The sequence below is a fragment of the Canis aureus genome, chromosome 23 (genome assembly GCF_053574225.1).
Source record: "Canis aureus isolate CA01 chromosome 23, VMU_Caureus_v.1.0, whole genome shotgun sequence".
NCBI lineage: Eukaryota > Metazoa > Chordata > Mammalia > Carnivora > Canidae > Canis > Canis aureus.
This window is the reverse complement of record NC_135633.1, coordinates 27414743-27432447: the sequence shown is the minus strand read 5'-3', so window position 1 is coordinate 27432447 and position 17705 is coordinate 27414743. Positions and strand designations below refer to the sequence as shown.

Sequence of the window (17705 nt, the reverse complement as noted above, 5' to 3'; positions counted from 1 at the left end):
GAGGAGGAAATGACATGATCAAAATGGTGGTTTAGGAATGTTAATCTGGCAATGGTGTAGGGAGCTAATTTAGGGGAGAATACTTAGAAGCAGATAGGAAGCCGCTGGGTTATTGGATGTGTGTATTAGAGTAGCCGCAATGGGATTGGAAAGAAAGTGATGAATTTAAAAGACATTAAGAGTTACTAGGATTTCATGACTTGCTATTTTAAAAATCATCACGAATATATATTACTTGTGGGATAAAAAAGAGGGAATTTACATTTATTACATTTTTGGTGTGCCAGGAAATTTACATGTTATCTGTTATTTTTGAGTACTGTGCCAAATGTCTTAAATTTATTATTTCACTTATTTTTCTAGCCCTATGAGATAGTATTATCTTTTACATAACATGATATAAACACATAGAGGTGTTAATAACTAATAATTAAGTGGCAGAAGTAGAATTCTTACCTTAGTCTGTCTAGAGAAAAACTAATGTTTTTCCCACTAGACCACATCATCTCATAAGCTTTAAGAATGGCATTAGAAAAAAAAAAAAAGAATGGCATTAGAATCTGGTCTTGACCTCATCTCCCACATTTGACCTTTACCATCCAGGTACACTGATTGTCTCATCACTCCTCAAACATTCTAGCTCTTTTTTAATCTGTGTATTTTTTGCTCAGACTGATCCTTCTCCTTTGAATGTTGAAATGCTTTTAGACATCTAGTAAACTCAGTTTATTTTTTTTTAAATCAACTGATCAAAAAAAAAAAATTTCAAGTGATCGCCTCTGTGAAGTAAACATCCTAGACTTCCTCAAGCAGAATTTATTGCCTGAATGTCCACAGGATCCTGGGACATTCAGGCAATGTTGTATGATACAATTCCTTAAGAATAAGAACATGTCTGCATTATCTTTGTATTGCCAGTACAACAAAGCCTGATGGATATTGAATACTCAATGAGGACTTAGTGAATAAATGACTGTATGAATGGCACTAAGTAATCCCCATGCTGTTTGAACAAAATAATTTTAGAAAAGATTTGTTGATGGGAAGGAGTGAACCAATAAACTATGATGTAATGAAAAGATCAAGGAGTTAGAATACTTGTGTCCAAAAAAAAAAAAAAAAAAAAAGAATACTTGTGTCCTTCCCCAGGGTTTGATGTTCCTTTTTTTTTTCTTTTTTAAGATTTTATTTATTTATTTGATAGGGAATAAGAGAACACAGCCAGGGGGAGCAACAGAGGGAGAGGGAAAAGCAGGCTCCACGCTAAGCAGGGAGCCCTTTGAGGGACTTGTTCTCAGGACCCTGAGATCATGACCTAACTTGAAGGCAGACACTTTAACCGACTGAGCCACCCAGGCACACCTGATTCTTTTAATATTGAATAACATCCACAGCTTAGAAATTCAGTGTTATTAGCCCATGTTTTTGGTTCCTAAAATCCTTAGCTTTTGAACCACCTAGTTTATATTTACTCTTATTTCCTTCGGGCTGTGGACCCATTTAGATTTTGAATGCTTTGTCTATAACCATTTTTAAAAGCTGCCACTTAATAAAGAAAAACCTAAGAGCAAAAAGCTTTTGCAATTTCACCTTGAAAAAAGTTATACTTCTTTCTTAAAGGACATTTTGATCATACTTCTTTAACTATTAATTTGTTATCCTTGTCACAGGTCAATATAGTATACACCCTGAGATGCTGAGAAAAGGGAAGTGGAGGTGATAAACTTAAAATGACATTGGATTCGTTTCTGCATTTATATTAACAAGTTCATTTTTTTAATTTGGAACCAAATAAGTATATCACTGTTTTCTCTCTTTTGCATTTTGTGATAGAAAGGGCTGATGAGTCAATTGTATTAAGCTGTCTTTTCTCCAAGTAAAATTTAATTACAGGAGGCTTAGCAACTGGTTCCCTCATTAAGAAAATCTTAATAATAAGATTATTATTAAGATAATCTTAATAAGATAAAGATAATAAGATAAATAATAATAAGATTATTATTATGTGACATAATAAACAGTTCATCTTTGCAAGATTAAAATAAATCACTGGTAGTATGGAGTGGTGAAAAAAGATGGGGTTTTTGCATCCATATAATTAGGTGACATTGTACCATTTTGCCTTACACTGTGGTAGAAATACAGGCTTTGGAATCTGTCTTTGGTACTAGATGCATAGTAGGTAGTAAATAAGTAATGATTGTTATTTTTGTTGAGAATGTGGAAGAAGAGTCTGTTTTTATTTATTTTCTTTGAACTGAATTTATAGCTTATTTTTATATACCAAAAAAAATGTGAGGTTATCTCCTTGGCATCAATTATCTCTTTAAAAGAACAATACATGTGCAGAGAATTGATTACTTTTAGAGAAATATATTCATTACTACTCTCCCTAAAATAATTTTTTTTAGTGCCTCTCTTTTTGTTTCTTCCCCCCATAGAAATCTGATATCAGCATCAGTGATTTCTTCAGTGAAGATGATACTGTCCCTTCTAACAAAATGAACCAGTCAAAAGTTCTTGCTAAATCTCCTAAGGTTCTAGAGTCAGATGATCTTAAGTTGAAGAAAAGGGCAGCGGGCAAGAAAAATAGGTGAGCCTTTCCATGATTGCTTATTTAGAGGCAAAAGCAAAGATTATTTTCACAAAATCTCCTAAAGTAAAAAAAAAAAAATCTCCTAAGTAAATGACCTGTATTTGCCCAACACTATCATATTGGTAAAGTGAGTTACAATAATTCATTAAGTATTAAGTTCTTAAAAGTGTAATAATATGAAAAGATGGATATAATAAAATGGTTAAGGGAGAAAGCAGAATTCTAGGTTGAATGTGTGCTGTACTACACTTATGTAGAAAATATGCATAAAGAAAGCAAATGAAAAGGAATACACAAAAGTGATGATAGTAGTTATATTAAAATAGTGGATAACTGAGGTGTACTGTCTGTAGCTCTTGTAGAAAATCTAATTCTGTAACATCAGTGTCTATACTTGTATGGAGATAAACCTTTAGGTTACAAGAATGTTTTTACATTTTTTTGAAATTTCTTTCACTCTGAATTAGGACCAAAATTCTATTGATTAAAGTCATTTCTCAGTTCTTGACAACTTGTGAATTAAGATATTTGCTGCCCTTCCCCTTTCCTCTTCTTGCCTGTGCAAACTAGATCGTTTCATGTTGGGTCTTGGGCTACCTGTTTCACTGTCTGTATGAACTTCTTTCAGAAATTTGGTTGAACAACAGATGATATCAGAAACTCCAGAAGATGCCCAAGTGATGACACTAAGTGTGGATAGGTTGGCCCTTTTGGGTAGAACACATTCAGTCAGAATCATCATTGAAACAATGGGAGTTCCTCCAGATAGTCCTCAGATGACCTCTGACAAAAAAAGCTTTTCTGGGAGACCACCTAAGCTGACAGCAACAAAAAGGCGGTACGTCTCTAACATGGAAAAGCTAAATTTGACATTTCTGAAAAGTGTGTGATGATAATAGTAATATAATAAATAATTGTATAACATTTTATGGTTTGTAAAGTACTTTCACATGAATCATTCAACAAAAATGCATTGAATTCCTCAGTAGGTTTCTTTCTTTCTTTTTTTTTTTTCCTCAGTAGGTTTCAAGGACAATACTAGGTAAGTGTGAGAATAAAGGAAATTGAGACCCTGACTCTGTTTTTACATACTTTACAGTCAGCCAAAGAGAGATACATTTAAATGGCTATAGGAGCGAAAATAGATGTTTTATTTTAAAAAGTGCTGTGGAGGGGCACCTGCATGGCTCATTGGTTAATAAGCATCTGCCTTTTGCTCAGGTTGTGATCCCAGGATCCTAGGATCAAGTCTCACATCAGACTCCCTGCATGGAACCTGCTTCTCCCTCTGCCTTTGTCTCTACCTCTCTCATGAATAAATAAATAAAATCTTTTTTAAAAATTAAAAATAAATAAAAAAATAAAAGTGCTGTGGAAAATTTGTAGACCTATAGTGGTGATCATTTTCCAACCTATACAAATATCAAATTATTGTTATATGCCTGAAACTAATATAATGTTATATATTAATTATGTCTCAATAATAGATAAATAGAGTGAATGAACTATGGGAGCACAAGGAAGCTCTGTCTGACACGATTGGTGAAGGCATCAAAGAGGAGAGAGGTCCTTTGAGGACCTAAGGTGCTAAAAATAGGGCCTTAAAACATATGTAGGATCAGACAGTAAATACGTTTGTTATTTGGTTTATGTTTTAATCACTTTTCTTTGGTTTTGATTTTTAGCACCTTCTTTGTGGAATATCACTTTCCTGTGGGCTTTTCTAAAGGTGGATTGGGAAAGACAACTTTGATCACCGAGGTCATTCGACTTGCCTCCAGTAAAATTAAAGATGGAAGTAAGAGAAAGACAAGTTTTCTGTTCCTTAAATATTTTGGCTGTGGAAGAATTTTTCAATCTCCAAATACTCATCTGACTTTTATAGTACCATAGGATCTTAGAGTTAGAAAGAATTGTGAAATGAATCTACTCTAATTCTTTTATTTTGTAAGTGAGGAAACTGGCCCAGAAGTGCTATGACTATCCTGATAACAAGGTACCAAGTCAGTAACGTACCTGAGACTAGAATGCAGAACTGTTGCTTATAGCATGTTTGCTCAACTATTGCGATTTTTCTTTTATTCCTTTTTTTAAAAGCTTTATCAAGATATAATTCACATACTACATGATTTAACTATTGAAGTGTTTATTGAACCCAGTGAAGAATTTAGTAGTTTTTAGTGTATACAAAGAGTTGTGCAACCATCATAAAGTAATTTTAGAATATTTCCATCCCCTGAAAAGAAATCCCTTACTCATTAACAGTCACTCTTAATTTTCCTATCTCTACCCTTACCCACACTAAACAACCCTGATCTGTTTTCTGTCTATCATTTTACTCATTCTGGACATTTCATATAAATGGAATCCTACAATATGTGATTTTTATGTAACTGGCTTCTTTGACTTACCATATTTTCAGATTTGACCTATGTTATGGCATGTTTCACTACCATGTACCTTTTTATAGCTATCTAATGCTTTATTGTATGGCTATACCACATTTGGTTATCCATTCATCAGCTGATGGTCATTTGGGTTGTTTCTGTTTTTTGGCTATTGTGGATAATGCTTTTATGAATATTTGTGCACTTTTTTGTGTGGATATATGTTTTCATTTCCCTTGGTTATAAACCTAATAGCAGAATTGCTAGATCATATGGCAAGTATGTTTTAGCTTTTTGAAGAATTACCAGTTAGTTTTCATCAGCTGCTCCACCATTTTACATTCTCAGCAGCAATATATGGAAGTTTCCAGTTCTCCACATCCTCACCCACCCACACGATCTATCATTTTTTATTTAGCCATCTTAGGGATTATGAGGTAGTATCTCACTGTGGTTTAGATTTGCATTTCCCAATGACTAAGGATATTGAGCGTGTTTTCTTGTGCTTATTGTCCATTTGTATATCTTGGTGAAATGTCTGTTGTAATCCTTTGCCCATTTTTAAGTTTTATTACTGGGTTGTAAGAATTTTTTGTACGTTCTGGATAAAGACCCTTATGGGTTATATATTCTGGATATGAGGCCTTTGTGAGAGCTATGATTTTCAAATGTTTTCTTACATTAACAGACTGGCCTTTCATTTTCTAAATACTATTGTTTATAGCAGAAATGTTTTAAATTTTGCTGTAGTCCATTATTTTTTTCTTTTGTTGCATGTACTTTTGGTATTGTATTTTTTTCTAAGTATTTCTAATACAAAAAAAGCAAAAAGGTATTATAATAAACATTTATGTTCCTGCCATCCAAAGTTATACAACTTTCTAACAGATTTTGCAAATATCTTTGCGTTGATTATCCAATTTGATCCATGAATGGTTCATTAGTGTTGAATTCCCTCTCTGGGAGGTAATTTAAGAACTAAAAGATATGGTCTTAACTCTCCTACACATTCAAGTAATTTTCCTAGACAGCATGGTAACATTGGATTTTTAAATTTTTATTTTGCTTTGTTTTATTTGTTTTTTTTAACTAGATATAATCTATTCATTTGGTTCAAAATCTTTGTAGGCAATGCTGTAAATTTTGTATTATTCCTAAAGTATTTCGTGCATATATTAGTAAATGTGTTTATCCTTTTTTGCCCTCCCATTTTTATCCAAGTATTAGTGTACCTTATGCACTGTTCTGCACCTTGTCTTTAACACCGTTATCTTAGCAGTTTTTTCATACCAGGACCTAAAGAACTCAGTCTTCCCAGTCCTTTATGACTATATAGTATTCCCTTGTGTGCGTGTACCATAATTTAAACACCCCTAATTGCTTAATATATCACTATTTAGGTTGTTTTCATTCTTATTTTTAAAAACAATGCTTCAGTAGAAAAATTTCAAATATGCTTCATTTCTTATTTGATGTGGGTATATCCAATACAATCATTAAAAATATTTATTTACTTTTTTCTACATTTTTAAAAAATTAAATTTAATTAACATATACTGTATTATTAGTTTCAGAGATAGAATTTAGTGATTCATTAGTTGCATATAACACCCAATGCTCTGGGATGCCTGGACGGCTCAGAGGTTGAGGGTCTGCCTTTTTGGCTCGGGACATGATCCCGGAGTCCCCAGATCGAGTCCCACGTTGGGCTCCTTGCATGGAGCCTGCTTCTCCCTCTGCCTATGTGTCTCCCTCACTCTCTCGCTCTGTCTCTGTCATGAATAAATAAATAAAATTAAAAAAAAAAAACACCCAGTGCTCATTCCATCAAGTGTCCTCCTTAATGCCCATCACCCAGTTCCCCCATCCCCCTACCCACCTACCCTCCAGCAACACTCGGTTTATTTCCTAGAGTTAAGAGTCTCACATGGTTTGTATCCCTTTTTGTTCTTATTTTATTTTTCCTCCCCTTCCCCTATGTTCCTCTGTTTTGTTTCTTAAATTCCGTATATAAGTGGAATCATGTATTTGTCTTTCTTTGACTTATTTTGCTTTGCATAATACCCTCTAGTTCCATCCACATCATTGCAAATGGCAAAAGTTCTTTTTTTTTGATGGCTGAGTAGTAGTCCATTGTGTGTATGTGTGTATATATGTATATATATACATATACATATATATGTACATATGTACATACATATATATATGTATATACACACATACACATACATATACACACACACCCCATCTTCTTATCCATTCATCTGGTGATGGACATCTAGGCTCTTTCCATAGTTTGGCTACTGTGGACATTGCTGCTATAAACATTGTATATATGTTAACAGATGTGTGATATATATATCACATCTTCTTTATCCATTCATCTGTAAATGGACATCTGGGCTCTTTCTATACTGTGGCTATTGTGGACATTGCTGCTATAAACATTGGAGTGCATGTGCCCCTTCTTATCACTATGGTTGTATCCTTTGGCTAAATACTTAATAGTGCAATTGCTGGGTCTTAGGGTGGTTCCATTTTTAACTTTTTGAGGAACCTCCTTACTGTCTTCCAGAATGGCTGCACCAGTTTGCATTTCCACTAACAGTGCAGGAGAGTTCCCCTTTCTCCACATCCTCACCAACATCTGTTTTTCCTGTGTTGTTAATTTTAGTCATTCCGACCAGTGTGAGGTGGTATCTAATTGTGGTTTTTGGTTAGAAAATACTTTTAAAAAACAATGCCTAAAGTATTCTTTGTTTACTAGAATGCATTGTTTGACTTTCCCCATCACCTTAAAGGGGGATTTACAGTTTTTCATATGTTTACGTTCTGGCATATGCTTAAATTATTGACAGCAACAGAAGCTGCTCTGGAAGTTTGTTCAGAGCATTCAAGATCCTGTTGACTCAAAGTATGTTTAAGGAGCTTTCACATGCTTAAAACTTATCAAACTCCCATCGCACGGAAAAATGTTGGATCTTTTTCTTAGACTTCCCTTCTGTCTCCTTCTGCCTATATAATATCTGATGAGTTTCTTAAAACTTTTCTGAGCTTCAGTTTCCCCATCTATAAAATTGAGATACAGCAAGGACACAGTTCTGATATACATGATTTGCAGTTAACATAGTACCTGCAAAGCAAGGACACAAGGAATTGATGGACAAATGGGATAATGAATATAAAATCATTAAACTCTAAAATAGTATGTAAATAGTAGTAGCTCACATTTACTGGGCACTAAACTACGTGCCAAGAACTCTACCAAGTGTTTTATATACATTAACCTTTTCATTGATTTTCATACAAGATTTTATTTCTTTATCTAATGAGAGAGGAGAGCGAGAGAGAGAGAGAAAGAGGGTAGGGAGGGGCAAAGGGAAAGGGAGAGAGGGAATCGTAAGCACAGGACTTAATCCTGTGACCCAGAGATCATGACCTGAACAGAAATCAAGAGTCAGATGCTTAACCAACTGAGCCACCCTGGTGCCCCTGAACCTAGAACATGTTTTATTCCAATTCATGTGCTCTTAATCTGTATCGCTTTTAAATTATTATCATTGTTGGGCACAGTGGTTGAGTTTTCCCTGTGTCCTTCTGAAAAAGATCATACAGGCAGTGTGGAATAAGCATCAAGCCAGGAATTAGAAGACAGAGTTCTAGTTCTGTTTATACCACACACTAATTGTATGAGCTTAAGGAAAATCCCCTTTTTCATCTGAGGGCCCCCCTTAACAATAACATAGATTAGACTAGGTATTTTCAAAGTAACCTTCCAACTCTATTATTATCACTTCCAGTTCTTAAACAAAAACAAAAACAAAAAAACAAATCTTCTCTGGGACATTGTTTAGCCATTTATTTACAGTTTATTTCATTATTGCCTTAACTCACCTTTTTTTTTTTTTTTTTAAGATTTATTTATTTATTCATTCATTCAGAGATAGCGAAGAGAGAGGCAGAGACACAGGCAGAGGGAGAAGCAGGCTCCATGCAGGAAGCCCGATGCGGGACTCGATCCTGGATCTCCAGGATCACACCCCGGGCTGCAGGTGGCGCTAAACCACTGCGCCACCAGGGCTCCCCGACTCACTTTTAATAATTAAAAAAAAAAGCCATGAGCTTAAGAAACCGAGAATTATGTGAGAAATAGAGTAATACAGTGTAAAAATGTACCTAGATGGTGAGGAAAAATCTGAATGAAATAGAGTTCTATTTGTACAAAAAATATTTTTCAGTGTTCAAAGTGCTTTTTCATCTGTTACCTCAATCCTTCCAACACCAATGAGATTGTAGGTGTTGCTTATTTCCCTTCTCCTGGTTGAATAATCAGGTAAACTGGTCCAATGGGTGTGGGCTTCCTGGGCCCAGACCTTTTGTTTACAGCTCCTATGTGGAGATCAAGATTAGGAGACCCAGATCTTGTTTATGAGTGCCAAGAGAAATATACAGAGTCAAGAATTAAGATGGCAAAGATGAATGAAATTGATCAATAAACCAAAGTGTCAGTTTGAATGAATACCACAAATAGCAATTTCTTCTGTAACTGGGCCTTTTATGAAGGTTTTCCAGATCCATTTTAAGGGTATAGAAGTGAGTGAACAGGAAGATCATTTTACAGGTGGGAAATTGTGGCAAAGTTGGTCACTAGTAAGTAATAGAACTGGAGCTTGACCTCCTATTCTTTTATTCTAATCCCAAAATCCTTTTTCTGTTTTTTAACTGTGTTAAAGCCCCGTAGCAGTGAGCACAAACTCAAATACTAACACTACTTTATTCCATTTACATTTATTATTACAGTAGAAATCCTTTCCCTTCTAAGACACAGACTCTACCCTGCCTTAACACTGCCAACTAACTTCAGTACCTGATACCTTATGTAAATGTGACAGTAGGAGTCCCCTAGTCTTCAGCCAAAAAATAAACTCATTTTCAGTATTACAGTTTTTTATTCAATTCTTCTCTTCCTTTATTTAATCCCTCTTGTCCCACTTCTGGCCCACTCCCTTCTTTTTTTGTTATACTGCTTATCTTTTGTCTTCTTAAAACAAATCCTATCACCTTACACCAGTGAAGATCTATCTCTTCACATCTTTTTTTTTTTTTAAGATTTTATTTACTTATTAGAGAGGGAGTGCACAAGAAGGGAGACGGGCAAGCAGACTTCCCACTAAGCTCGGAACCCGACTGTGGGCCTCAATACCAGGACCCTGAGATTATGATCTGAGCCGAACTCAGACACTTAACCAACTGAGCTACCCAGGTGCCCCACACTGACTAAATTTCTAAAAGATTTTAGATCAAAAGGGAGGTGGGTGGTGTCAAAGCATGAATTGATGATGACTCTAGTTGGGTAGCCTGACATGTTCTTATGTGTTTGGTTCTCCTTACAGTGGTGAAATTCCAACAGCGATTTGTGTTTCCAGTACATTTTGGTGGCCCAATGATAGAACACTGGTGGAATTCCAATCTCACTTTCCAAATTTATGCAAAGAAAACCCCACAGAAAAAGGTACCTTTGACCTTTGCCTTACCATTTACACTAGGGAATTAGAATATACTTAAAATTATATTCCTACCTGTACTAGGAATTTCTCCAAACATAGCATATTATTATTTCTAATATCTGTTTGCTATTTGTCAGAAGCCAGATATGCTAAGGTACTACACCAATATACTACCAAATTTAACCATCACAAGTCTGTGAATTAAGTACATTATTTTCTTTATTTGTGGACAGAGAAACTGAGATTTGATGAAGTTTAGTAACTTAGATCACTCAAGCTAATAAAAGATAAAGCGAGGCAGGATTCTATCTCAAGTTTTCTGGCTTTAGACCCTATGATCTTAACCTCTTCACTGTATTCCCTGCTACAGAGAGGAGACTATCTGGATTGATATAAATTATTAGCCTTAATTTGAGACTCTATTTCCTATTTTCAGGCAAAATATGTAGAGGTCCAAGATAATATAATGTAGATAGCAGTTTTGATCAGCTTATTCCAAGTTTATAAAATCCACTTGTAATTGGCACAGCATAAATCAATAAACTATGTTGTGAGCAGGTTTTTTTTTTTTTTTTTTTTTTTTTTTTGTGAGCAGTTTTTAACTTCTTTCAGTAATAGCCTTCCTAATCTTTGACCACCTCTTTGGTATGGAGAGCACGAAGAATGTATCGTGGGGGGTTTTTGTTTTTTTTTTCAGAGGATACAAATAAGTTCTTTTTGGAAAAAAAATTTTTTTAAGATTTTATTTATTTATTCATGAGAGACACAGAGAGAGAGAGAGAAAGGCAGAGACATAGGCAGAGGGAGAAGCAGGGTTCATGCAGGGAGGCTGGTGTGGGACTTGATCCCGGGACTCCAGGATCACACCCTGGGCTGAAGGCAGGTGCTCAACCGCTGAGCCACCCAGGCATCCCATTCGTTTTGGAAAATTTACCAAAATAGGAAGAGGTGGAAAAACACAATTCTACAACCTCAAGACTGCCTCTCTATAAACATTCCAGTATATTTACATTGAATCATCTAGCTCATGGCTTCTTTTTTTTTTTTTTTTTTCATGGCTTCTTTCTATGAAAGAATTGTATGTGTTTTTTGCAGAGAACTTGAAAAAATAATTCTGAAAAAGCAAAATTGTCTAAATCCCAACACCAAGAAATAACTTTGCTAATATTTATGTTTCCCCTTTGTTTTTGTTTTTTTTTTTTTTTTTTCAAATAAATAAAATACATGTTTAAATCTTTGGCAGTATTAGGATAATTTTGAATATAGTTTTTATCCTGCTTTTTAAAAAATTTAACATTATCTTTATAAATATTTGAAGATTTACTATATATACTTAATACTATTTCTATCAAGCATTATAATAAATTCTGTTATTATTTTAGACTTCTTGTAAACATCGTTTTAATGGCTGTGTATTATTGTATTGTAGCAATGTGCTATAATTAACTTAATAATTCTTGATTATTAGACCTCTAGCTATTACTAATTATTGATTTCAAAAATAGGCATATTTATGTATAAGCTTTTTATGTATTTGTTATTTCTTCAGTATAAATTCTCAAGTGAAATTACTGGGATAAAGAGTGAATATTTAAAAAAAAAAAAAAAGAGTGAATATTTAAAGCTTTTAATATTTACTGCCAAATTTGCTGTCCAGAACTATGTTGCCAACTTATATTCCCAACTTCACACATTTATGATAGCCTGTTTCTTTATAACCTTAAGAGCATAAGATATATTAAGTTTTGTAATTTTTCCAGCTTAATGGCAAAAATTTGTATCATCTAGATGTTACTTTTTATTTTTAATAGTGAAGTTGAATACTTTTTGTAAAGAACTAACTCTTAAAAATAGAAAAAGGTTCTCTTCCAACCTCTTGGTGACTCATGAAACCCCCTGTAATCTTCCAGAGAGAAGTAGTGAACCCGGAATGGGAACCAAAATATGACAGAATATAGGTTCCCACTTTAAGTTGCGTCAGTCAAATAGTTAAGCTATTTACTTCATAAAATGTAGGTTCCTTTCTAAACTGTCCTACATTGTCACTTCAGTTAAAATCCCCTGTGGCTTGTCTTTAATTTAACCTAAATTCTTTCTTTCCTCCTTCTTTCAGCCAGAAGCTGTTGGATCTGCATCACTGTCTTTACGAACTGTCATTCAGTCTGAGTTGCTTTCTTTCAGTGACCAGCTTCCAGTGCAACAAGAGCATGGTCAGACTCCCCTGGGCCCCCTTAAGGTACGTAGGTAGACGTTCAAGTAGTCAAGTATTTAGAGAGCACATGTTACTGGCTGGCACTGAACGAGAAAATGAGGGTCTCTCCTCTTGCAGCTTCTATGAAAATAGGGGAGCAGAATTGCTGTGAAGGAAATAAACAGTACAATGTGAAAGTGAATACCTGGGAGGAAGTAGGGGATGGTGGTCAGAGAAGGTCTCTGTAAAAAAGTGACATTTTAGGTAAGATTTGAAGGAGAGGAAGAGGCCACCAAGTAAAAAGTCGAGGGCAGATCATTCCAGAGAAAGGGAATGACACATGCAAAGGTCCTAAAGTAGGAATGTTGCCATGGGATAGGGAGCCAAGAGGGAGAATGGTAGAAAGTAAAATGGGACAAGCAGGCGGAAGCCATATCGTTCAGAGCTTTGTAGGTCTACATAAATTGTTTAGATTTTATCCTTAGAGCTGAGAACGAACATTGAGAGTGACATCTGGTTTTTTTAATTAATTTAATTTTGGGGAGAGAGATTGAGCACAAGCGGAAGGGGCAAAGGGAGAGAAAATCAGAAACAGACTGCGCTGAGCATGGATTCCAATGTGGGGCTCAATCTCATGACTCTGAGATCACAACTTGAGCCGAAACCAAGAGTCAGATGTTTAACCAACTGTGTGTGCCACGCAGGTGCCCCTGATTTACATTTTTAAAAGGTAACTGTGGAGAATAGAGTATAGGGATCAAGAGGAAAAATAGGGAGATTTAACATTAATCTAGAAAAGAGATAATTGTTGGTCTGGACTAGAGAAGTGGCAGTAAACGAGGGCAGAAGTGACTGAGTTTGTGGCCTGGTGGAATGAATTCTGATGTATAATTCACTGGAGAGAGAGTTCTTTCCTTGTATTCGGAAGCTCCAGGATTTCTTAGGTGGCAGAATTTGAATGTGTAGCTTCCATATGACTTTCTCTTATGACAAAATCCCCTTTGTTCTGATGAGCTTTTAAAATAATCACAGTCATACCTATGACATTTCCATGGCTCTCCATTATCCAAAAGATAAAATACAGGGCCCAGTATAAGACCCTACCCTATCACTTGCAGCTTCCCTACCAATAGCCATGTCAAACTGTGTAAAGAATCAATAAGGTATCGTGCTGGTTCATACCTCCATACTTTTAATCTTGATTTGCATCTGCTGCCTCTTTTTGGAAGCCATCTCTGCCTAATTTCTGATCTTCTTGATAATAAATACCATTTAGTTTTAAAGACTGATGTGATTGTCATTATGAAAAATTAACATCACGCTACTCTTTCACTATCAAAGTTTTATTTTTTGTTTGCCTAGTTCATTCTAGACTGCAAGATTAAAATCAGAAAGGAGGAATTAATAGAACTGATGAACTAGAAATTTTTCTGTCCTGGCTGTGTTGAGAGAAGTACTGTTCTAGATAGTTTGCTGTCCATATTTAATAGAGTGAGAGAACTCTGCTGTAGGTTTTAAATGAAGGGAACAGTGTGTCCCTTTTATCTCTAATAACTTCAAACTTAGAGAAAAACTGCAAAAATAGTACAAAGAACTCACATACCCTTTACCTAGACTCACCAATTACTAACATTTGTCACATTTGCTTTATAATTATCTACCTCCTGTCTCTCCCTTTCTCTTTTTTTCTTTGTCTCCCTCTGCACTGCCCCCCACACCCACACACAATTTTTTTCTGAACTATTTGAGAATATGTTATAGACATCATGCCTCTTCACACCCCCTAAGTTCTTATATTTCCTAAGAACAAGGACTTTATCATATGCAACACTGTACTGGTATAAAAATCAACTTAACATTGATAATGGCTGTAGTACATATGCATATTTCACCAATTGTGACAGTACGTCCATTTATAGATTTTTCTTTCCAGTCCAGGGTTATCTATTAGATTTGTCATCTCTCTCTAATCTCCTTGAGTCTGGAACAGTTTTGCAACCCTTCTTTGTCTTTCAGTACTTTGATATTTTTTAAAAGTAAGGCCTATTATTTTGTAGAATGTCCTCCATTGGGATTTACCTAAATCACTTATCACTATAATGATTGTAAGATGATGATTTTCTGACTCTTCCCTTCCAAGTAGAATCGTATTCTACTATATAGAAGAGTTGCCCATTCTTCCATATTTATTTATGTTGGTATAGACTCATGGATTTTTGCATTATTCAATAGGTTATAATCCATTACATTATTCTTTTTTTTTTAGATTTTATTTATTCATGAGAGACACACAGAGAGAGAGAAAGAGAGAGAGAGAGGCAGAGAGAGAGACAGAGACACAGGCAGAGGGAGAAGCAGGCTCCATGCAGGAGGCTCAATGTGGGACTCGATTCCGAGACTCCAGGATTGTGTCCTGGGCCGAAAGCAGGCACTAAACTACTGAGCCACCCAGGGAGAGCCCCACTATTATTCATTTTGATGCTCAAATTGTCCCAGGTTTGGCTAATATGAGCTCCTTTGACTGAATTCTGTATCCTTTCAATATGTTTCCATCCTTTTTTTGAGCCTTTCCTTATTTTCTGGCACAAGATGATGTTCCATGCTCATCTTGTATCATTGATAAATCCTCTACCTTTTCTTAATCTTAATAAGGTAATGTATATATAGTCTATTAGCGTTCTTACTATTATGGTATTTGAGAATGAGTTAATTATTTTCTAATAATCTGATTTGCCTCTAGCTCCAGAATTCTGATTCTGACTTCAGAAGACATTCTTGCTAACTCTCTTCCTTTTGTGTTTTATAGGTAACCATAGAGCTTGTTATAGATAACAAGGATTTCACTGGTGTGAATACTAAATTAAATAGCAGTACCCAACATAGCCAACTTTGTGCTCTTACAAGTCTAGATAAGACACTGTCAGAACCTGGTCAATATGTTACCTGTACCAAAAATCCAGAGAACATAGATCAAATTCATGAAGAAGCTACAAAGAAAGTGCAGAATTTGGTGCTCCCCAACCCAAAGTCACCAAACCCTGTTGCACCAAATCCTTCAATGACCTTCGTGGCTGTGCCAGCCTCTCAAAATTCAGCAAATCAGACAAATGAGTCAACCAAGGAGAGTGCTTTGCTGTTGCATGTGCTATTGATGGTGCCAGATGGGAAAGATTTCATTACTGGAGAATCTGACAAACAACCACCGTGCAACATTTATTTAAATTGCAAGCTTTTCAGCACAGAGGAAGTCACCAGATCTGTCATCGCATGGGGCACAACACAACCAGTCTTTAACTTTTTTCAGGTAACTTTGTACATATCAACTTTCCATATCCTTTAAAGATATATGGGGGCCTGAGACAAGTATGTTTCCCAAATCATAATTCCATTCTTTTGTAGAAACCTAGGATGTTCAGACTGGAAGAGACCTTTGTAATTTATCTACCATGCAGATCCATTCCCATTGTGGGATAGGAAGAGGAAAAGACATTGTCAACATTTTAAAACTTATGTCTTCATTTCCATGTGTTCTGTCTCAGTTGATATGGTTTCCCACTGTCTCTTTTGCCTGAGTTCTGAATTCTATTTTGCTTCCTCTAGAACTAAATTTCCCCTTTCTTTTCTGTATCTCCAACACTTTTAAAAAATTTTTTCTCTCTTTTATTCCTCTACTTATTTCAGTACTTACCTTACTTGATTTCTCTGTAGGATTTGATGCTATTGCTTAGATTGTTTCCTTTCTTGATTTTTGTAACTCTACTTTTATTTTCTTCCTAAATCAACAGCTGTTCTTTTTCAGTCTCTTGGCCAATAGGAAAAGAGTGGTAACCCAGCACTTCTTTCTCCCTTTCTCTTACCTCTAATTATTGATGCTCCTGTTCATTGCTCCTTGGCACTCTTCCAAACCAACCCTCTTTTCCCAGGGTCACTACTTCTATTCCCATAGCTTTAGCTATTATTTTTATGAAGATAACTTCCAAATCCATACCTCCATCCAAACATTTCCAATCAGGTTTCTGATCTCTCTAACTGCTACTCATTGTCCCAAGATGTCTCAAAAGCACTTAACACTTGACACCTAATGTACTTCCTGGCATATCAGAGGTATTCAGTAAAGATGTCTAAATGAAAAAAGGAATTCATGTGTGTCCAAATCTGAATTTATTATTCCTTCCAAATATGCTCCACCTCCTCCTGTCTGCCCTAATTCATATTGTAATCTATTCAGAAACCCAAGCAGAACCTGAGAGATATCCTTGACTCTTTATTACATAATTTTTCACCAAATCCAGTAGATGCTGCAAACTTAATTGTCTCCAGAATAAATCTTACCTCAACTCAATTGCCAGTGCTTTCATTCAGACTCTCTTTCCCATTCTGGATAGCCTTTAGTCTAGTCTGTTTCTGGTCTTTCTCTGTCTATTCCTTTTTGTACCAACAGGAATGATCTTTCTAAAACACTAATCTGAGTATTTTCCTCCGCTGCTTTAAACTTCGGCTATTCCCCAGAGCCTTCAGGATAGAGTCCAGATGTTTAGTATGGACTACAAGAGTCTTTAAGAACTGACTGTCTCTGTACTTTTCCAGTCTCAACTCCTGTCACTCTTCCCTTCTCACTAGGAAGTCCAGCTGTGTTCCGCTACTTACAGTTTCATAAACATTCTCTTTTACTACCGCTGTGTCTTTACATGTGCTTTCCTTCTGCTTTGTGTTCCTTTTCAACCTTCAGGACTCCTATTAGGCAGAGCTTTTTATATGAGTTGACTTCTGCCTGTCCTTCAGAATTTAGGGCTACTTTCTGCCAGCAGCTTGCTCTGAAATCTCTCTATTTGTAGATTAGGTCACTATATTTCACTTTTTTTGGTTTCAAAGAACAGAAATGTTCTCAGGGTACCTAATATAATTGTAGTTTCAAGATGGATACAAAAGTAGGTCTGCTTAGGTTTCTATGCTCTTCTGGTATCTTCCTGTCATCTTGCCATGCATCATTTCTGGTTTCATTCATTTTCCTTTCATGTTTTCTG

At 35.5% G+C, this 17705-nt stretch overlaps 1 protein-coding gene across 20 annotated transcripts in view; it reads left to right on the top strand.

Annotated features, from left to right (window-relative positions):
- Window positions 1–17705, top strand: part of C2CD3 (C2 domain containing 3 centriole elongation regulator) — a 152841-nt gene that overhangs the window by 44679 nt on the left and 90457 nt on the right. For all 20 annotated transcript variants that reach the window (XR_013362211.1, XR_013362210.1, XR_013362209.1 and 17 more), the window contains exons 9-14: window positions 2442–2593; window positions 3225–3434; window positions 4282–4394; window positions 10377–10495; window positions 12604–12726; window positions 15488–15985. Coding sequence is in view for 17 of the 20 variants with exons in the window: in XM_077866960.1 (XP_077723086.1) it covers window positions 2442–2593; window positions 3225–3434; window positions 4282–4394; window positions 10377–10495; window positions 12604–12726; window positions 15488–15985 (1215 nt within the window). In the remaining 3 variants the exon portion in view is untranslated. The remainder of the gene's footprint in view (window positions 1–2441; window positions 2594–3224; window positions 3435–4281; window positions 4395–10376; window positions 10496–12603; window positions 12727–15487; window positions 15986–17705) is intronic.